At 35.2% G+C, this 22,721-nt stretch overlaps 1 protein-coding gene across 1 annotated transcript in view; it reads right to left on the bottom strand.

Annotated features, from left to right (window-relative positions):
• Pkhd1l1 (PKHD1 like 1) overlaps window positions 1-22,721 on the bottom strand; it is a 144,720-nt gene that overhangs the window by 104,750 nt on the left and 17,249 nt on the right. Inside the window, exons 7-21 of the mRNA XM_029548042.1 lie at window positions 20,870-20,923; window positions 20,278-20,351; window positions 19,266-19,308; window positions 15,081-15,151; window positions 13,542-13,652; window positions 11,775-11,864; window positions 9,306-9,574; window positions 8,752-8,843; window positions 7,046-7,205; window positions 6,534-6,669; window positions 5,739-5,882; window positions 4,966-5,123; window positions 3,577-3,690; window positions 1,720-1,869; window positions 1,011-1,135 (exon numbers count right to left, since the gene is read on the bottom strand). Of these exons, the coding sequence (XP_029403902.1) occupies window positions 1,011-1,135; window positions 1,720-1,869; window positions 3,577-3,690; window positions 4,966-5,123; window positions 5,739-5,882; window positions 6,534-6,669; window positions 7,046-7,205; window positions 8,752-8,843; window positions 9,306-9,574; window positions 11,775-11,864; window positions 13,542-13,652; window positions 15,081-15,151; window positions 19,266-19,308; window positions 20,278-20,351; window positions 20,870-20,923 (1,791 nt within the window). The remainder of the gene's footprint in view (window positions 1-1,010; window positions 1,136-1,719; window positions 1,870-3,576; window positions 3,691-4,965; window positions 5,124-5,738; window positions 5,883-6,533; window positions 6,670-7,045; window positions 7,206-8,751; window positions 8,844-9,305; window positions 9,575-11,774; window positions 11,865-13,541; window positions 13,653-15,080; window positions 15,152-19,265; window positions 19,309-20,277; window positions 20,352-20,869; window positions 20,924-22,721) is intronic.

Raw genomic sequence — 22,721 nt, 5'->3', positions numbered from 1 at the left:
AGAGAGAGAGAGAGAGAGAGAGAGAGAGAGAGAGAGAGAGAGAGAGAGAGAGAGAGTCTAAATGGTGTTACAATTTAACAAACATTGGGCTAAAGAGATGGCTCTATTTGGAAAATGCATGCTGCACATGCAAAGCTATCTGAGTTCAGGTCGCCAACATCCTTTTAAAACACTGATGCCACACTCTTTAATGATAGTACTGGAAAGCAGAAACAACAGGAGGGGCTCTGGAGTTGATTGTCTTTAAAGTCTAGCCCACCTGGTGAACTTAAGGTTTACTTTAAGACTCCATCTAAAAAATAACATGGAAAGTGACTAAAGAAAGTGCCCAATGTTAACATTTGTGGTTTACATACATACACACACTTCCACATGATCCCACATGCACATGTACACAAATATATGAACAAATGCTACCTCATAAATGTTATAAAACTAATGATTTTACTCTCAGTAAAAGATTAGTGTTGTATATATACACCGATTTTTTTGTAGCCTTCGTATTAGCTATAGAGTTGTAAAATAACCTTCTATCATATGTAGGAAGTTCAGAAACGCAATTGGTATAGAGCACATTAGTGAAAAGAAGTTAGAGTAAAATTAGCTACTATGTTAAATATGTGGAAAATAGAAGAGAAATTCTGTTCTAATTTAAGTGGAAATTGTTTGAGTTTTTCCTTTTGATACATAATGTTGCCTATAGGCTTATCATATGTATCCTTTATTAAGTTGTGACATATTCCTTGTATTACTAATCTCTTTGGGAGTTTTATCATGAAGAGATTTTGGATTTTGTTAAGAGTCTTTTCTGCATCTATTGTAAGTGTCTTGTGATTTCTGTTCTTTACTCTATTCATGCGGTGCATTATGTTTACTGATTTGTATATGTTGAGTTGTTCCTGAACTTCTGAAATGAAGCCAACTTGATCATGATTAGCAAAAGAAATGAGACCATCATTTATATATATATATATATATATATCTTTGCTTGAACCCATAATGTATCTTACTTATTTCCAGAAGCAAAGTTATATTCAAATTGCACATCAGCACTTCTAATGATCTTGCCACTGTCTTGATACTTGAACTTGAGACCAATGAAGTTGGCCAGAGATCCTTTGTATGCTAAACACAACTACATAAAAATAAGAAAAGAGTCAATAACAATATTTTACAATTATTTTATACTATAACAATTCAAATCATTACAATGCAAATCAGTATATATTTATTGAACCTTTTTAATGTAGAATATACAAGAAAATTAAAAACAAAAAAAACCCACTATATTTTGACCAATTAGATGTCAAAGAATTGGGAATTTCCTCTTATGGAAGGCAAGACTTAACAGTGTCTTTGTGTGTTTTGATGCTATTTCCTTTTTAAAATAGAAGATAGTTTACACCCTATGAGAATGAGTTATCTATAAATTCCAATTAAAATTTATGAATAAAATATCTTATAAAATTATAAGATAAAACATAAAACATGGTGATATATTTTCTTCTTGCTATTGCTCTCTCCCTCCCTTCTCCTCTCCTTTTTTCTTCTGAGAATCACCAGAAGAAAGATCACAGAAGCCAGTATATGAATCATTATTCCTGTCCAACATGACATGACTCAAAATGGCAAGCACTTTTCTTCATCTTAAATTTTCATGAAATTATATTAGCTGGGTATTTCCCAGATTCAATTAGCATATAGCTTTCACAAGCTCACCTGATTATAAGGAAATAATAAAATGTCTCCATATGGTGATTTGTTTGGCTTAACATCTGTCGAGTCAAAAAGAACAGCTGGGTTTTTCAGGGAGTAACGGCCACAATATGCATCTGTTTCGGCCGTCTTCTGCCCTCTATTAATATGTTCCTATAGAAACAACATTTCAAATAAAAGTATGACTTTTTGTTTTGCTTTTCTTACAACATCTGCAACTAAGTTATTCAAGGTCTTACCCCAAATCCCCTTCTTTCTTCAGTACTGTAATTTAAAAAGGTCTCTTCCACCTATGAAATTCTTCATATATTCATTCTGATCCCTATTTGTACAATTCATTGTGCCTCTATATGACTGTTTTCCAAATCCTATCATCTTTCTTATATAAGCTAATTAAAGATATTTATTTATTTTCCATGAGTGTTTGTTTAGTAATTACCCTGTAACAGTATATTGTTTTTATTTTGTTTTTATTGTATTTTTTATGACTCAAGTGATGAAGAACACTATTCTTCTATGAAGGGGGTAATACTAGGGACAAAATAGCTAAGGATTCTGTTACTCATGAGAGGCATCTAACTCATATAAAAGCAATCCCACTGGAAGAAGTAAATGAGTTGCCTTTAAAGATAAACAGGAATTGTTCAAATCAGAGAAAGGATCAACAGACTTCAGAGGATAAACATCTGTTTGATCCATCAAAGACAGAAGGACCCTGGTGTTGGAAAATGTATATAGTTGAAGTTAAGCAGAGCACAGAAATGAATGCTGGGATGGTGATGGGAAATACATTAGTGAGGAATGGAACATAATCCTTACATTCATTAGGATTTTATACACATACACACACACACACACACACACACACACACACACACACATTAAGTTGCTAAGGCTGCCATTAAGCTGTAAAAATTCCATTTTATCACTAATAAGTCTATTAATGTAAAGTATCATGAAATGTATATATTAATGACTCATAGTTATTTCTAGATTATTGATTTCATTTAATTACCTAGAACCTATGCTTTATCTTTGAGTATGTGTGTGTGTGCATGAGTGATTTGTGCACATGCATATTTATGTGTGAGGTGTACATGTGTCATGGCACATTGTGAGAGTTCAGTCCACATCTTCCACCTTCTTTGAGACAGAACTCCTTTGCTGTTGCATATACATTCTAGCTGGTGTGAGTTTCTGGAGATTTTCATCTCACTATACAAGCACTGAGATTATGGAAATTCAACTGCCATGTCGGTCTTTACATAGGTTCTGGGAATACGAACCCAAGCTCTCACATGTTTCCAAGTGTTCCATTCACTGGTTCCTCTCCCCAAACCTACGTTTTATATTCTTGAAGTGTCTCAGAAAGAATGTACAGCTAGCCTCAAGTATTCATATGAAAAATAGAATGGTATTTTTAAAAATATTTTTATCTGTATACTAAACAAAATTTTTTATCTTGTCAAGAAACAAACAAGAATTAGGGAGGCACTATAATAATTGACTAAATGATTTCAAAAGAGTAAGAAAAGGAATTTACTGTAACCCATTCTATAATTTATTCCAATACAAACTATATGGTCTGAAGCCAGTGAGGAAGGGAACATATTCTTCAGTCATGTGGACAAAAACCACATAAACATAACTGAAAGTTCTTATCTTTATCCATTGTGTTCACTGTCTACAGTGGAAGCACTGCTTTCTTCTTAGATTTAGGGAAGATGCAAAATGGAACCTTGCAGCTTGACTCAGAATAGTACTAACAACTAATGCTAATTCAAAAACATGTCAGAAAATCTTAAACACTCACAAGAAATTTTATTCAGTCCCTTTCAAGGTTCATTAAATACTACATACCAGTTCAAAATCAGTTTCATAGTCTCGGAAGTATTTCACTAGAAATCCTTCTTCCAGATGTGCTATTTCTGGTGGGCACCTGGCACTCACCATCTCTTCCACAGCTACCTGAAACTAAATAAGGGGTATGTGCTTTAGTAGCTCCTTTCTAATGAACTTAGGGCATTAGTAACTCTACTATTAATTTGGTTAATTGGTTTCTATCAGAATATTTTCATGAGGTAATTCCCATGTGAGCCACAATTAGGATGCTTTTATCTATAATTTTGTAAGAATTTTCAAGCTAATATGTGATTTCTTGAAGTGTCCTTTGACCTTATCAAGAGGTTTTTTTTAAGGGTAATTATGTCCAATTGGATATTATTATATTACTTTTATGGACTGCAGGCATTTTATTAATTAGTGTTTTTTAAGGACAGCAATAAGAAAGAAATAAAAATTACCTAATTAAATATATTCCAAATAAATGTTTCCTAATTAATTCAAAATTTCCTAGGAAAAACTATATCCTCAAATGTTTTTCAAGAGAACATATCAAACTCTGTGTGCCTAAACTTCCAATTATCTAAAATACTAAATATTTTGGATTAAATGGGAATTATTATGCACTCATAAGTCTTATAACCTTCACATCTATTTGTCTAACAAAGCACAAAAAATGATTGTTGCTTAGGAATTAAAGGCTTAAGGCAATTCATAATATTTAATCCCCAAGCAAATACTAATTGAAACTCACTGCACAGATAATTTACAAAACTGGGCAATACACAAGCATGCTATTTTTAAACACATCCCCCACTCCACCCCTACGTGGCATGGGTTATTCTTTGACATGGGTTAAAAAATGTTTTGTTTTTTTTTTAATTTTTATTTTCTCAGTCATTGGCATATTTCCTCCCTTCTTTTCTTACAGTGAATTGGCCAAAGCAGTAGCAGAATGTATTACAACACCTTGAAGTATTATTTACATAAGATAGATATTAAATGGGTTTGTTTTCAATACAAATAATGAAGGATTTAAGTTTCATAATAAAGTCTTTGCTGTCATTCATTTCTAAAGGTCTCTCCTACTTGCACATAATAAAATTTTGAATTTAGGGTGAAGGAGAATACTGGTGTGAATAGGGCCATAAATGCTCCCCACATAATCATAGAATAGTGGAGATAGATTTGAGATCCTTTGTCCAGAAAAGAGTGGTCACACTATATTGTCTCTGAGCTCACATGAGACAGAAACATTTATGATACACATTTCATCAAATTAACCAAATGTTAAGGGATTTTTACTGATATCTTGAAGCAAATACTTTCACGTCTGTCTATAAATGGTCAGTGGGAACTGTGAAAGTGTCCAGAAGAGATACGGGGTAGAATGTTCATGGAGCATACTTCAGCTTCTGATGACTCTGGGGTAAGGGGCTTAGAAGCAATCCCATCCCAGTTTAATGTGAACGTCTCCAAATTGGGTTTTCCTTTGGTTTGTTCTGTGATACTCAGCGTGACATTACTTCCTTCAAATACTTCATAACCAAGCAGATCAAAGTCTCCTGTATGAGGTACCAAACAGAAATTTAAAATGATAATGAACACAACACACATACATCAGAAAGAGACATTCAACTGTAGTCAAGTTGATTGTATTTGGAGTTGCATTAACATAAAATAAGGAGGAATTGGGAAAGATGAAGAGTATTTCAGTAGAGCAGACTTATTCACAGAAGAAGCAGCCAAAATAGCATTTGATTCATTTAAATGTTACTTATGGGGTAAGGGGAAACATTATAAGAAGAGCAGGTTACAATAGAATCAGGCAGAATAGAGCACCAGGATATTCAAAACATTAATTTAGTTTTTTTAGATGTAAATGTTTACTGCAGAACATTTAGTAAACACTATTTACTAAACATCTATTTAGTGTAGAAAACTGCTAGTTTGTTGCCTGTCAATAGAGTATAAAGTTAATTCCCAATAACTGCTTACATTCAAGAGCTTGTGTATAAGGTGCCACTTTGCAACCAAGTAAGGCCTTCAATTCCACTGTCCGTCTCTACTGAGAACAGTATTGTACATACACCCTGCTAGGTTTTATCATGGATTTGCTAAGGTCTCCTAAAGCTTCAAAGCTTCTCTGTGATCTATAATACACGTGAGACACAGCTTACCTCTAGTTGATACAAAGGTTATTGTGTAGATATAGCTCTGGAGATCCCTCTTGCTGGTCACTTGAACTGAATCTGGTTTTATAGACCAAAGGTCATTTAAAGCTGATTTCAACATGAAGTCAGAAGCATCAGCAGGCAGCCAGACTTTGGATGAAATTAAAAAGGAAAACAGAAAAATTGGTCTTTCTAGACGACTGCAGCCCAAAACAATATCTTTCATTTAATTTTATTCTTGATCACGTTAATGTTAAGAAGCAGAAGAGTGATCCAGGACGGTAATATTGACTGTTGAATTGGTTAGTATTGTCTTTGATAAAAGACATAGAAATAACTATTGCATGCACTAATTGATAATTCTGATTTAAGGCAAAAAAACATAGCTGTCTAGGATTATAAGTTGTTTAAAATTTATTAATATAGAAATATATTATTGACTGACAAATTAGTATTTTGTAGAAGTGTTACTAAGAAAAATTGAAAGATGTTTATTCTGTATTATGATAAATTTAATTCCTAGTTTCTGAACTTATACATGGGAGCCAAATGCATATAAATATGCATATGCTTTTAGGTGTAGAAGTATTATTATGCTTATAAATAAATGCAATGGGATATGCCTGACATTTGTTTGCTACCTTTTAATCTCAGTAGAACCCTTTCTTTATAATATCTTTCTTCTCTTTTGTCTAGCACACTACTGAAGCTATAGTTTTTAAGTTATCATTATGCTAGAATGAGTACTTTATACACATGTTTATACATAAAGGCAAACATTTCTCTTGTTAGTATAGTTACCAGTCTTTTCCATGTTGTAGATGAATCTGTATTGGAAAAGTGAACATGAGTTAGCTCCCACACACGGGCTGGTTACTGTGACCTGCTGGACTTCATTAGTCACATCAGCTGTCTCCCAGTTTTCCAATGTTATAATCTATTTTCCAAATAAAGAAAGCAAATTAATATAGAGACATAAACAAACGTTAAATAATTGTAACTTGGCTATTCAGTGCCTCTCACCTACTCTACTCTACTGGAAATGATATTTAACAACATGTTTAAATGAATCTTATAAAATAAAAGCCTTATAGTTCTAATATAGCTATTTCAAGAAGAAACATAATTACTACAAAATTACATTCTTAACACATGTAATGTAATAACTTAATGGAGCCTGTCCTCATCCATTTACTCCTTTAAAGGATAGGGAGTGAACCCAGAGCCTCACAAATGTTAGCCAAATATTCTAGTGACAATCCTGAGTATTGGACACCGATTTTCAGTAAAGTGAATCTATTATCACAGCAAACCTGTACTTCGGGAATAACTGTTGACTGAGATTTAATGACTTGTTCTTCATTTAGTGCATCTCCTGTCTGCTGTTCAGTAAAGACATTTTTATACTGGTACAGTCCAACATCAACAAAAGCACTCAATGTATACTCTTGCAGCAAGATTTCAATGTAATACCTAGGAAATAGAGTAAGATGATAAATATTTTCCTCAAAACATGTCATAAAATGTTTTTTACCAAAAAAAATGAATGCCAAAAATTCAAATAAATGTTATTAAATTATAAATTAATAGAGACAGTACTAGCCCCTATCCTTAAGAAGCTGAAGCAAAAACAATGGCAGTCTGTGACAATAACTCCCTGGAACACAACACTGAGGGCAGGAATAGTTTAAATGAAGAAGCTTAGAGCTGAAGGGAGAACAGCAGCTAGGCTACACTTATCTCATGACCGCTAGATCAGTGGATGTATGGCCTGAGGTAGAAAGTTCTCAATACTGTTTACATCTTAAGTGTTCTTCAAACAGTCAAATGATGAAGACCTGGTGGAGAGCCTATGGCACTATTAAAGTAAGGAAGCCTTTAGCAGGGGGAGCTAAGTAGAAGAATGTCTTTGAGGGCATATCCTAGTGAAAGATATACTGAGCCTCTCTTCCTCTATCCCCATCTCTATCTTTTCTTTTTCTTCCTGGGTACAGTGAGATGAATAGACTTTTTCCATTCATTACACACTTTCTGCCATGGTGTACTGGGCCAGCAATAAGATCCAGGGACCATGAATTAAAACATCTGAAACTGTAGTGGGTTTGGATTAATGTTGTTTATAATATGTTAATTTTGGTTCCCAAAAATGTCTGTGCAAGAATCTGAACATCTATACATAAGATACTGGGAAGCCTGCTTCCAGTTGGTTCTAATTGATGAAGTAATGTTGTCGACAACCAATGGCTGGACCGGGCAGAGGCGAGACTTTCAGGATTCCCAGGCTAGGGACAGAGAGGAAGGAAGAAGAAAGAGATCTGTCATGTCAGTAGAATGAGAGGAAAGATGTCATGTCTGAGAAGGTACAGGACAGAGAACATAGTCACCATGTAAAAACCGGAGAATAGAGGCCCCAAGAGGGATGCCCAACTGGGTCTAGAACAACAAAGATGAAATACAGATTTTAGTAAATAATAACTTGGAAACATCAGAGGGAGGCAGATTAGCATTGTGAAGGTTAGGAAGTCACACAGAGCTTAAACTGTTTAAGACTTATTAAACTATAAAAGCTGTGTGTGTTGGTCTTTTGTTCAGGAACTCAAAACATTGGGGTGCATAGGGAAAAATGCACCACAGCTGGGATCAATTTGAGCATTTAATTAGGTACTGCTACAGTTGGTACCCGACATGTGAAACAATATAATCTTTCTTCTAATTTAAACCTACCTCCTCAGTTTAATGTCAGTATTTTTGAAAATATAGAACTGAATTTATCAAAAACTATGGAAAATAAGCAATTATAAATACCTTTCTAGCACAGGATATGGAACCTAGAGATTGGTGTATGCTTGGCAACCTTGTTACAGTGAACAGTGAACCCAGCTTTTGAGAATGATTAACTCTGTAAATTAAGCCAATAGACCATTGTGTAAACCAATAAAAGCAAATTAAATGCTTTAAAGTATAAGATTGCATTGTAAATGATACACAGTAACTTAAATGCAAGGAAAAATACCCTTACTCTTTTCCTTTCTGAAGATGAATCTCATCTGATCTTTGTGTTGAATTTGAAAAGTAAGTGTTGGCATTTCCAGAGTAATACGCAATCCTCACCTTATTCCAGAAAGAGAGAAGGAAAATTTAGATGAAAACTTTTCAACAATTAATTATCATTTACCATGACTTCAATTTTAGAAATTTTATCAGTATGAAAACATGAAAATCTGTATTTTTCTTCTAAGATCTGTTACTCATAACAACACAAACTTAAAAAAAAATGGAGAGGAGATGGCAGGATCAGATGTAGTGACAGAGAATGGAAATTGGCTTCTGGCAGGTAGGGGGCATCTCTAAGAGGCACCGGAGACCTGGGACTGGAGAGGCCCACTAGAGTATAGGGGTGATTCTACATGAAACACCCACTGAGTGGGGGACATGGAGCCTGAAGTGGCTACCTCCTGTAGCCAGGCAGGACTTCCAGTAAATATATATGGACAACAACCCACCCACAAAACCTTTGACTCAAAATGTGTCTTGCCTACAAGATATGCCAATAGCATTTTGCATGTTCCCTACCTTGTCTTCTGTGCGCCCAGTTTGGCTGAAATAAATAGCATAGCGGTCATCACCTCTGATATAAAACCTGTAAACATCAGAATCTGGAGGCACCAAGAATCCACTGATGCGTGCAACAAATGTGTCTTGTTCTATAGGCCAAACATAGGAAGCAGAATCTGTCCAAGTGGCACCCATGTACCCTGGGGTATGCTCATTGTATTCAAGTATATCTTCAAGATGTGCTGGCCGGCTATTATTCCAGACCTCAACCTTTAGGCCTCTTCCACCTAAATATAATACAAAAGATGCCATTATTCATCAAGATCATGATGCAATGTCTCTATGGGCCACTTGGTGATAGTTATTAAGATTCTGTATCAGTTTGCATTTTTATAGCAGATAGGTAAACAATTACACAGACCCTACATTCATCTGATCCTAGAGCCAATATGCTGTTAGAGAATTCTACTCTTTATTATTGCTTACTTTTCAGAGTTGGCAATCCACCCATATTAAACATGGAAATGACAGTATGAATGCATGCAGTGTACATTTTAAATATTCCATACCTAATTTCTTTAGGTAAGATGACAACATGTAGTTGTGCTATGCAGCTCAACTGTATGACTTATGCTTCATGAAGTAAAGACCCAAAGCTTCAAAACTGAAACCATTCGGTTACAAAAAAAACTTGGCCTGATCATTTTGTCTAGTGAAAGTTATTCTATGACTGACTTGCAAAGTCAGTAGTAAAAGTACTGACATTAGGTTTTAATATTTCTCTCAGTATTTGTTTTCTTTGTTTTTGCTTCTTAAAACATTGATTCTAAGCCGGGTGGTGGTGGCGCACACCTTTAATCCCAGCACTCAGGAGGCAGAGGCAGGCGGATTTCTGAGTTTGAGGCCAGCCTGGTCTACAAAGTGAGTTCCAGGACAGCCAGGGCTACACAGAGAAACCCTGTCTTGAAAAACCAAAAAACCAAGAAACAAAAACAAACAAACAAACAAAAAAACATTGATTCTAAGCCAAGATATCATTTGTCATGAGATAGAATCAAAAAGGGAATATTCTCAATAAGGTATACCTACAACTTGTAGATGTACATGTCACCTTCTTCTTGTATAGGCTCAAGAGGGAATATTCCTGATTCAGTGTAACTGCATGTGTTAGATAAACTCTGAATTAATCTTTTTTCAATCAGAAAGGAATTGTCAAAATCTTTTTTCTTCTATTTTTCCTAAAAAATGTAACACTACCAGGCGCACGTCTTCCTTTAGTAGCCTTCAGTTTGTTTGCATCTGGGAAATAGGGGCTAATCCTCTTCATTTGAATTTGCTGGGGGAAAGAATAACTTGAGCCAGTGAAAGTCAGCCATTTAAGTGTCAGTGTTCACTGATACACAACTTTCCCCAAATCATACATCACTGATGAGAAAGTTATTTTGTAAATTAAGAACTTCTACTCAGTATTCAAATAAGAGAAATCTAGGACGTTACAAAAAATAATGTTATACTACAAACACCAATGACATGATAAAGAATAGATTTCCCTGTGTTCAAAAGATTCGTAACTACTAGTACTGTCAGCCATTTAAAGATGCAAAACACAGGGTGGCCATGCATGGAAATTTTACACAGATATAACAAGAAAGACCGAAAAGAACTTTGAATTGTGTTCCTTTCCTCTAGTTTTACGCCAGATCGTTCTAAACCAGTAAGATTTAATCTCCCACATTTATAGTTTTAAGCATGCAAAAAAGTATTTTTAATCTTTTTATAAAAAGCATTATTTCTTATTTTTGAGATTATACTTCAGTTAGAACATTTCTCCCCTTTTCTTACTCAAAATCCTTCTATACACCCCTCACCACTCTTCTCTAAATCATGCCTCCTTTTCATTAATTAATACTGCATGCATGTATATACACCTATATTCCTAAACATGACCTCCACGGTATGCATAAATTTCCTTATATACATGTTTTCAGGGATGACTGGTATTGGATAACTACTTGGTATGCTCTTCCTTGGTGAAGACAAGTTCTCCCAGTCTTGGCATTCCTTAATTGCCTGCAGCTTTTTGTGCATTGTTGAGGCCTTGTGGGCTATTAAAAGTTCCACAATGGCTGTGCCTATATCCAGTAAGCACAGCGGAATTTAAAGAAATGTACCATTTCATTTTTTTTTCCAATAAAGTCTGCTTTACAAAGAGATGTAGATGTTAGAAGCTGAGATTGGTTTTCCTCCACGGTTAGAGCTTTGATGCAGCTACTTTAATAGACACATTTCTTGGGGCTACAGAGATGGCCCAGTTAATAAAGTTCCTGCTATAAAAATATCTATGAACCTAGAAAGCTGGAAAGGTTTGAGGATATTTATTCAAATTCCTAAAAGTTCAGCTGATATTTTTAAACTAAGAATATATGTCAGTAATAATTTTTTTTTCTGCAGATACAGAAACTGCTGTTCTCAGTTTTGGCAAATTACCTGGATATGTAGCTTTGAGGACATGTGGTTTGGGAGGAGTCTTGCAGTATATAGTATTTTCTGTGACATTCAAAATAGCACAGGCTTGACCTATACAAAAGCAAAATATAGAACTTTTACGAACAGTCTTTCAAATGCAAAACACACCAGCCTATCTTAAAAACACTTTTTAAAGTATTTGTTAGATTTATTAATTTTAATTTATGTTTGTTTTACCTGAGTGTATGTTAGTCTACCACATGCTTGCTTGACGTTTGGAAAGGTAAGAAAAGGGCATCAGATCCCCTGGAACTGGAGTTATAAATAGCTGTGAACCACCATTTAGGTATTGGAAATTGTATCTGGGTCTACTGCGAGAGCATCGAATATTCGTAATGCCTGAACTATTTCTCTAGCCCTAGAAATGCTTTTTTAATGAAAAAAATCTATAATCAAATGGCAAAGCTAGGGCTGCTATGTCCTTCATACACTCTCCAGCAGGCTTGTAATTCACTTGCTTTTACACTTCCACAGAAAGAAAATTACTTCCTGGCAAGATATCACAAACCTGAGGTAGAAAATTTCATTGTTTCTGAGGAAAATATGGGAAAAAAAGAGCATAAAACTACATGGAAGTATCAAACATGTCATTTCTGAGTCCAAAGGAAAGACTTCAATTTTGCTTTTTTACTGAGAATTAGACATGAAAGAGGTTCAGATTGTGTGAAGGTAGAGGATTCCCAATGTTCTTAAGTTGAAACTCTGTACCTTCATTCAAGTTCTTCAGCAATTTATAAATGGTGTTTTAATAGGTAGACCTAGAGCAAAACAGACAAGGGTCCAGGAGGAACGTTAGCACTTCCATGTAAATACACTTGCACTGCACTTAGTAGAAGGACCTGTATTTTAGACTCCAACATATGGGTCACACAAGGCCAATCCATGCTGAGTATTTTCAAAACAGCAATCACAGTCTATAAAGTTTGAACGAGGAGGATATAGAAATAGAAGTTTATCTTTGCCAAAGTTTCATTTGGTGGCCCAGAATATTTAAACTTCAGATACATCAATTTGGCCGAGTCACGGATAGGAACCTTAAAAGGCAACAAATGGCTGGAAAATAGAGCTAGAGCAGGGAATTGTGTGCCCTGTGCGTGGGCAAATATCTGTCCCCTGCCTATCAAGTAATGTGATGTCATTGTAACTCAGTGGGAGGAGCCTCACCACGACATTGATCTAAGGATCCTTAATAGCTGTGTAGTTCCTTTTTCCCAGGAGAGAGCTAGACAAATGACAGTCAGTGATGTGTTAGCAGAGAATCAGGCTCCATTCGCCTTTAAAACCGCGTAGCACATTAAGGACCTTCCCAAGGCCAGTAGCACCAGTAATTATTGCTAATGCTTGAACAGTACAGAAAAAAGTGTCAGAGTATCTCCAAATGACAACTAAAATCTCCCCATTACTAGCGAAATCATTGAAAGGTAAGTGCAGCTCCAAAGGGATGTTTAAGAGAATGTACTGGAGAGGTGTCCTCAGCTGCGGTGAGGAACTGAAGGATGGCAGCCAGGACGCTCTCTGGTGCCATGCTCGGAGCTCAAATCTCAATCGAACAGGGTTACAACGAGAAGACGATTATGCTCCAGAACCAAATAATTAGTGAAAGTAGCCAGCTTTAAATAGACAGCAACCATGACGAAGAGGCAACTTTGCATCCAAATTGCCAAAGAGCAAGCAGGATTTGTTCATATGAAGTAGTACAATAAAAATATATATATATATAAAAAATACCTCCAACTAGCACCCTCACTGGGAGATCAGTCTGATCGAAGAACTGCCCGTGTATTGTCAATATTGTGCCACCTTCAGTGCTGCCTTTTGACGGCGAGACCATCACAACCTCTGAGGAAGAACAGCACGTTTTTGTAAAATGTTGTAAATATCACACATTAATCCAACTTGTTTAATTTCCCAAAGATTTCCATCTGTCCTAGTTAGATTGTCTTCAGAGTGCCTCAAATGGATGGCAAATGAATTAATTCAAGCTTTCGCTGATGCGGTCCAGCAAAGAGGCAGATAGCACAGCTCTGGCTGAATCCTCAGGGGTGGAGAGTGACTGGTACTAAAGGGATATTGGCACTCTGAAGGTTGAGAAAAAAATGGACACAACCCAAGTTGGGCACAAACAGCCTTCCCACCCCCCAAAGCACACAGCATTAAAGGTAAGGAACCTCTCTTCCCACAGGATCTTGAAGCACACATACTTGGAGCACAACAGGTTGGTTTGGTGGGATGTTATTGTATAACCCTGGTGGGCCTGGTACTCAGTATGTAGTCATGGCTGACCGTGAGATCACTGCAAAGCTCCAGCCTCGCATTCTGAGCTCCAGGATCACAAGCGGGAGATATGTTGGGCATTGGACTAACATCTGATATTTTCTCAAAAGGTAAATACATGTAACTGTGTGTGTGTATACATACATACATATACATATATATGTATGTATATATATACATATATATGTATATGCATGTACATATTACAGAAAGGTTTAGCTATATTATTAAAACAGCTTAGTCCAAGACATATGATAAATCATTAATAATTGCTTCCATAAGAATTTTTCTTCTTGTATTTACATATAATCTGTAATATTTAACACAATCAAATCACTTGGATTTATTATTTTCTAAAATTGCCTCAATCTCGGGATAACTTATTGTTATTTCACAGTTCTATACATGATCATTACATGCGAATTTGTAGTAACCGAGTTTGAGGGACAAGTCAAGCTCTTCCACAGTCAATTGATTTGATCACTCGCACTCTTTCCTCACATTTTTAATGTCCTTGAAATCTTAGCCTGTCCTGTTACTCCTGACCTCAGGAGAAGGGCAGTCCTTCTGGTAGACTTGATATTTGCTTCTGACACTCTCCTGGGAGAAGTTTAACCTGAGGTTCCTTCAAACTAATTAAATCAAATTAAAGTTTGCTAAGGGACTTTTGTGGACCGCACTGGGAGCACAAGCCTCTGCGTATTGGCATGTGGTTGAAATTCAGAGACATGCAACCCTCAACCAATGACTAAAGTCGGGGCCTTGTGTGTTTCATGCTCTCTCTGCTAGTGAGATGAGCCTATGTTTCAACCTTCCACTAAGAAGTCCTAGTTCTTTGTTAGGCTTTCAATTGTATGCCCTCCTTGTGGGTCTTGCTCATTTCCTAGAAGCACATAAATTTATTCTAGACCTTATTGTCACTACTATATTTTGTTGGATGAAATGTAGTGTAGAACATCTCTCTCACTCAAACATGAGGGGAATGTCACATACCTGGATATGTTTGAAACATTGAAATTTTATTGAGAGATGAAACAAAATATGTCATCTTCTCTGGGAAACTCCTGTTGAAACAAACAAACAAACAAACAAAAAAGGTAAAAGTCCTTTGTTTTAAAAAATGAGCTTTACTGAAGGTTTTATTATTCAATCTGGTTACTATGGTGATAGAAACTATGGCATGGCCTGCAAGGTAGCAGGGCAGAACCACTGGAGGAAGACAATAGAGTGAATGTTCCATGTCCTCTTTTGCTCTGGTGTTATAAATGTATATGAGTTTCTGAGAACTTAATAAATTGCATACTCCAAATATCTACCTTTTATTCCTAAAGGCAACTTTAGGAATTCTTTCTCTTTTTTTGCAAAAGTATGAAGAAGGGTGAGCGCAGCAGGGAGACTCCGATGTATATAGGTGGGCTGTTCCCCAAGTAACCCTATACTGTTCCTTTGACTAGCATCCCCCAGGACGTATGAACATTGAGTTAAACATGCTCAGTATGTTGATCTTCAAATAAGCTATGTTAGGGGGATGAACATCAAAGAGTTAATTTAATCAAGGATACCAAGCCACTAAGTGGCAGAACCAGAACCACAGCCCAGGTCACTTGAATCCAGAGCCCAGCTTCCAACTAGGGACTACACAGTATTTCTAGATGGTGTGATCAAAACAGATGAGAGCAAAGTTTCATTCACTATATTTAAAACATCCTTCACAAACACAGCATATATATATATATATATATATAGATAGATAGATAGATAGATAGATAGATATATGCATATATGAATATATGTGTGTTATATATTTGATACCATTAATATTTCCATAACCTAGAACATTGAAAAAGCAAGGAAAGAATTCTGAGAAAATAATAATACTGCTGTCATAATTATTTCAACAAAGCCATGATCATAAATGATCAAAAAATTCAAATAATAACTGAAGAGTCCAACACAATGATCATAATTGCTATATACTGAAATAATCTCGAGTATAATGCAAGTCTTGTAGCTGAGGCCAACAGTGAACTGTGCTATAAATCTAATCCAGGCTTTATAATGTGCACTTTCAACACCAAAGTGTCCAGGAAAATACTTTATGTTAAATTACTTATTTAAAAGGCCATCTTAATTTTTCTATTTTGATGTCATAAGCCTTCCAGTTGATTCCCATGACCTGAAACCATGCCAGCATCAATAACACCGTGTCTGGCCAGCCGCTGCATTTCAAAAATTAATGCTGCTCCTGAAGTGAGGAGGAAAATTGCCTCCTGAAATAAAATTTGAATGTAATTTATTGTGGATAACGCTGAGATGATTTCTACTAATTTATTGATAATGACTAGGCATTTCTCAATTAAGACAGTCTCATCTAAACCTTATCAGTTTGGAGCAGCTGTTGTTTGAACTTGAGGAAATAGAGCCTCAAAGGCTGGGGATTCTAAGAGATACATAATGGTGCCAACATGCTTTTCAGTTGTTTCATTTGACATGCAGGGGGTGTTCCTTAAACTTGTAATGTATGAAATTTATAACTTATAAAATGATTTAACATGATTTAATAATGTGATTTTAAACCAAGAATTTTTATGTGGCAAATGTCATATTTTAATAATTACTTTAATTTCCTAAGACAATTTTATATAGAAACATACACTTTTTAAAATTTTAAGGCATTAATGCAAAGAGATCAGTGACACCCTTTTTTTCCTTTCTCCAGTTATTTTGAGACAGGATCTTGTTTTGTACCTCTGACTGCCTGGCATTCACTATGTAACCCAGAGTGTCCCTGAACGCATGGCAAACCTCTTGTCTCAGCCTCTCAAGGCCTGAGATTCCAGCTTTGTACCATAACCAGCTTGTCCCTAACTTTAAGAAGAATGAAAATGGCATTGTAAATCAGGACCACAAAATTCGTAGTTTAATGGAGTATTCCTGTCAATATCATAGGAGTTTGAAAACTTTAAAAATAATTTTTGAAGCAGGGTCTTATTATGTAGCCCAAATGGGTCTCAAACTTATGGCAATCCTGCTGTCTCAGCTTCTTGAGTGTTGAAATTACAGGCATGAGTTTTCCTGATCAGACTTTGCTGGGTTTTTAAATGGAGTCTGTGACTGTGGCAGATTGATTTATGTACATTGCACAATCAAATTCAGCCTTGATCACTCAAACCATTTACTTTAGGATAATTGCTTTTCTGAGAGATTTATGACGGACTTGGTAATTAATACTTTTCATAGAGATGCAAAAGCAAGAATTAATTTTATTTCATCCTAGAAAGAATGAGATTGAGAGCCTAAAAAATCTCTACATGGTTCTAAAAATTCAGAATCTGTTGGTTTTAACAAATTTTATAAACTTTCGGTAAAATTCTACTGCCTAATTTACAAATTATTTCAACAATTGTCTGTTTTTGCACAAAAAAACTATTAAGTCACAGTGAATTCAGGTTATTTACCTTGAATAATTTCCAAAGATGAATTATAACATATTTATATATCTTCTACCCGATTTGGTTTTGAATTATGCCAATTTTCATGTTTCTCTTCTAACCACATATCTATAATAATAGATCTAATATACTTGGTGTATAACAATATATCCAGCTTGGCATTCATTTTCTCATAAAATTTTTGCTTCTATATATTTAAAAGTAGAAATCTCTAAAACAGTGGGTTTTGGACCTTGACCTTACTACGGTTCCCTGCAGGAAGGGAAAAATCTGAATCCTTCTTCAGCCTGTGACACTGACAGAAATGGCACCCTCTACTTTTATTGCACTACAGCCGTTCAGTTCACACTGCCAGTAGCTGAGTCTTTCTTCAATCACAGAAAGAAACCATAGGCCTGTCTATTATTGATTCACTACGGCTTCATTAGTATCAGATACTAAATGATATTACTTATTTAAGTATCCATCAACTAGCTCATTTTCTTGTTGAAATGCATTTTGGCATTTGGGGCAGAACAATTCATTTATGTTTACTACACCATGATCCTGCTCACAAGAGTCATTAGCACACGCAGTTTTCCTGACGGTCAGGAAATGCTGCCACCATATACATCTTCAAATGGTTCCAGGTTCCAGCATGCAGGAGCCCTACTTGGTGAGAACCTTAGGTCAGAGTTTTAGATAATGATGAGATGTGGTATTGAACCCTCCATCAGTCATTGCAGAGTACAAGAATGATGTGCCCAAGACATAGATTTAAACAGCATGCATCAGCTGGTTCTATTCATGAGATATTTCTGATGAAATATTCATTCCATTTTTCTAGTGGGAAACAAGGTGGATGATAGCTTACCTTATAAGTTCTTTGTAAGATGAAACTAGATACCACTAAGTGCCATAGTTAAAGTGCCATTTAGTGTTATATGTCATACGAACTTGCAACACAATGAGATGTGCACATCCTTATTTTTGTATGAAAGTCTTTATACTGAGATATGGGTCTAGGAAATTTGGAAATAAAATCTGATTTTACTAAAGGACATAACTCCTCTATGTTTTTAATAGTGGTACTAACATACAGACTTGAAAACTACCATCCTCAGTCTGGATATATTAAAGGGAAGTATCAGGTAACACTAATCATGAGGCTTTATTTATTCTTTTTTATAAATCTTTTTAAAGATTTATTTATTTATTATATATAAAATTACACTGTAGCTGCCTTCAGACACAGCAAAAGAGGGCATCAAATTTCATTACAGATGGTTGTGAGCCACCACGCGGTGGCTGGGATTTGAAATCAGGACCTCCGGAAGAGCAGTCGGTGCTCTTAACCACTGAGCCATCTCTCCAGCCCTTGGTTTTATTTATTCTTACATTAATTCAAAACACATTTTATTTTTGTTCTCAAAAGAATTGCAATTAAAACAGAAGAGGAACTAGACATAAAATAATGTTTTCTCCTATCACAGCTAAAATGTCTTTTTCATCATTTCATAAGCTCAATTCCCATATAGAAAGGGTTTTTCTCACTTGTTCATTTTGTGTGTTTGTTTTTGTGAGGCACAAGTTATTAGTGCACAGGAGTTATGGACTCTTTAAATGTAAATTTTGGTGAGAAAAATGATTAATCCCTTAATCTCTTCATTAATAGAACAAAATAAATATATACTTGATTTATCCATTTGAATAAATTATGAAAATCATTATTTACAAAATGGCCTACCTTCCATAATCACTATCTAAGATGAAGCTGACATTGTGATGACCTGGAATTAATTAAAATACACAATTAAATTCTCAATCAGAAAAGAACAATAATTCTACATTAAAGGCTGATTAATATTTACAGAAATTTATAAAAAGTATACTTGATCTATAAAGCCTTAAAGAAATTAAAATTGAAATATTTTAAAGTATTGCGGCATAAAATATATAAGTGGGTAGTTTGAAGTTATAATTGGAAAATCTGACAAAATACTATTACAAATAATGAATGATAAAAGATGCATATGTGTACTACCCTGAAATCTTTCCATTCAGTCATTCAAAAGCTACTGATTATTTGGAGCTTTGACACGCTGTTGCAAACACCATAAAAATGTAGTGCATGTCCCTCTCCTAACCCAGCATATTATCTAGTCGAGAGCATAGTCAGTCCAGAGCAATGACAGAGAACTAACCTTTGCGATAAGGCTTTCAAAGAAAAGGAAAGGAAGGTCTGAGCGTGAAGACCAGGGGCAGGAGAAGGAGTTCCTCACCAGCAATCTTGTCTGAAATGTTCAGGCATATAGAATGTTTGCAGACAGAAGGGAGGAAGCTCACTCAGGAATTAACAACCGTGCAATGGGAGCTAGAGGCACTAGGAAGACCATAATGGAGTGAATTTGAAAATTACATTGTATACTTGTTTGAAATGTCACAGTGAACTGTTGTGTATAACTAATATGTGTTAATAAAACCTTAAGGAATTAAAAGATCTATAAATTTGCAGTATACAGAGTGAGAAGAAAAATGTTAAATTTAAGAATAAATACAACAGAATTAGTCATGAATTCTCTGATGGAGGAAAGCAGCAAAGAGGAGGAAGAGAAGGAGGAAGAGAAAGAGTGCTATATTACATTCAAACCTTAAGAAAAAACAAAGGTACAGATTTGAGGGGTAATAATCTGGGTAATATTTGGGAGAAAATTACGCAGGGAAGAACCAGGCTTGGCAAGAGGATGGTCAGCACTTACCAATGTAAGTCCCAGTGGTCTTACATGTCACAGACCCTGTATCTCCATTGGCACGATCGAGTTTTAGACCATACCTAGCAAAGTAAATATGCTGGCATCAAAGTTCATATAGACTACTTAGATACTGTTATTCCCTAAAAACAAAACAAAACAAAAAACTCATTGCTTTACAGCAGGTGTCCAGACAGCAGCTATTTCTACAACTAAGATTTCAGCAAAGTGCATCATTTTTCAGGCTTTATTGAACATACTTCAATCAAATTCACTGAAGTGATGAAGTGATACAGTGTGTGATTAATTTTGGTACCTTTGTTGATACCTTTAAGGAGTTTAAAATGCTGTCAAATGAAACAATTATTTGATTTAAGTTATTTCTCAGTACATTTCACTGCATAAGAATCTAAATAGTATAACACTACATTAAAGACATAGACATGTATAAGGAAGAAGCCAGTTACACAAATAAATACTAGTTTGCTTCATACAAGATAATTATTATAATAACATAGCTATGCATTATTGAGTATGGTTCCTATTTCAAATTATTATATTCATATCAGTTTTTATTTAAAGAATCATTGTAATTACTTACAAATCATCAGAATGTGGTATGAGGAGTTCACAGGGCATTCCTCCAACATAAATTCTGTATAAATATTATTAGAGAAGATTAAGTCATACTTAATAAATTATTTAAAATTCTATTCTGTTTACCAAACTCAACAGCTATCCTAATTTTTCCTCATCTGCTTACTATCCCTCATTCACTCTTTAAACATCAACTCATCTTCACTACATGTCAGGTCCTGCTCTTGGCACTGAGACACATCTGTGAAACTGGAACTTATCTATCCTTGGAGGTCATACAATTTTCTGCAAAAATTATACAATATGAGGATCATAAAATATTTTGGTATAACTTAAGCATAAAAAAATAGGATCTTCCCATTAAAAGTTTAAGCAAGCCAAGTTAAATTTTTTTTTGTAAGTTTGATATGAAGGAATTAAACATCAGAGCTGCTGATAGTATTACCAAATGCTACTGGAAGCTCACAGTTGACAACTATTTTATAATAACATAATTTATTATCTACAGTATCAGAACACCTCACCTGGCTTTTGTGAACTGAATTACAAGCTCCATGCAGATTTGAACTATAAAAAATAATTATTTCTACTAGAGGAAAATACTGAAATTTTAAATGTACTTTAATACATCGTCCATTTTTCATTTTCTTAAATTAAAATATAATTACCTCATTTTCCTCCCTCAATCCCTTTTTATGTTCCTCCCTGTTCTCTTTCAAATGCATGGCCACTTTGTTATATGCATACATTACATATATGTATATGCATAAATATATTTTATTTAAACATTATATTGGATTTGAAGATAAAATAAAATAAAAAGAAAACCAGGTCGTTATTCCCATTATAGAGCTCTGACAAGTCAAATTGTCCTTTTAACCTTCTGTTTTATCCAAACTAAATAATAAATTTAGTAGTTTACATAAGCTCTTTTTAAAAAATCATTTAATAATTATTACTCTTCCATTTTCTTCATTTTCATATGAATAAACTGAGGCAGGAAGTACCATAGCTTGTCCACGCCTTGAGGGATTGGTACAGTATGATTCCAAACCCAAGTATTCTGTGTTTTTACCCACATGTGTTAACTCCCCTGATAGAAATGTATGTGTGTTTAAAAATAGTATCCCATTTGACCTTAAACGTTTATATGTTTTAGCATTTTCCATGTTGAAATTTTGAGATCAAAATCTTGGACCAGTTTGAGATCAAAAACAGGTACCAGTTCCTCAACTCATTTGAGTGTTCATTATGATTTGTACCTAGAAAAGTCTGGGAATTTTGCCTGATCAGGCAAGACCTAGTGAGTAGGTTTCCTGACCTTGTTCCTACTGCCTAGGCCCTTTGCAATTCAAGTACAATAAAATGTCTTGGGGCCCCTGTGTCATAAACAGCAGGCAGGTGAGATCACAGCGTGCTTTAGAACTCTCATCATCTCAGTAGGTTCTGATACTTTCCTGTACTATCTCAAGATTTCCAGAGCACAAGAGTTAGGTTAGGCTGAACTCTGGGGTCCCTTTCAAAATGATTATTTTGGTTTCAAAAATTAGGTTTCACTGATTTCCTGGTAAGGTACAGATATAAATTCCAATGGTAGGGAGAGGAATCACTTTTTTTTTCAATTTATTTGTTTTTTAAATTATGGCTGTGTATGTATGTATGCTGTGCATATGTGAGCCTTCACACATGGTAGGACTTGTCTGCTTGTATGTGGAGGTCAGAGTACAACTTTTAAGAGTTGGTCTCCCCTTCCACCATGGGCTCTGAGGATCGAACTCAGACAGCTGGGCTTATTTGCAGATACGTTGACATGCTGAGCCATTTTGCTGTCCCAGAATCTCTTTGTAGTTTCCATC

The sequence above is a fragment of the Mus pahari genome, chromosome 17 (genome assembly GCF_900095145.1).
Source record: "Mus pahari chromosome 17, PAHARI_EIJ_v1.1, whole genome shotgun sequence".
Taxonomy (NCBI): Eukaryota; Metazoa; Chordata; class Mammalia; order Rodentia; family Muridae; genus Mus; species Mus pahari.
The sequence above is the reverse complement of the archived record's forward strand: the minus strand, read 5'-3'. Positions and strand labels throughout refer to the sequence as shown.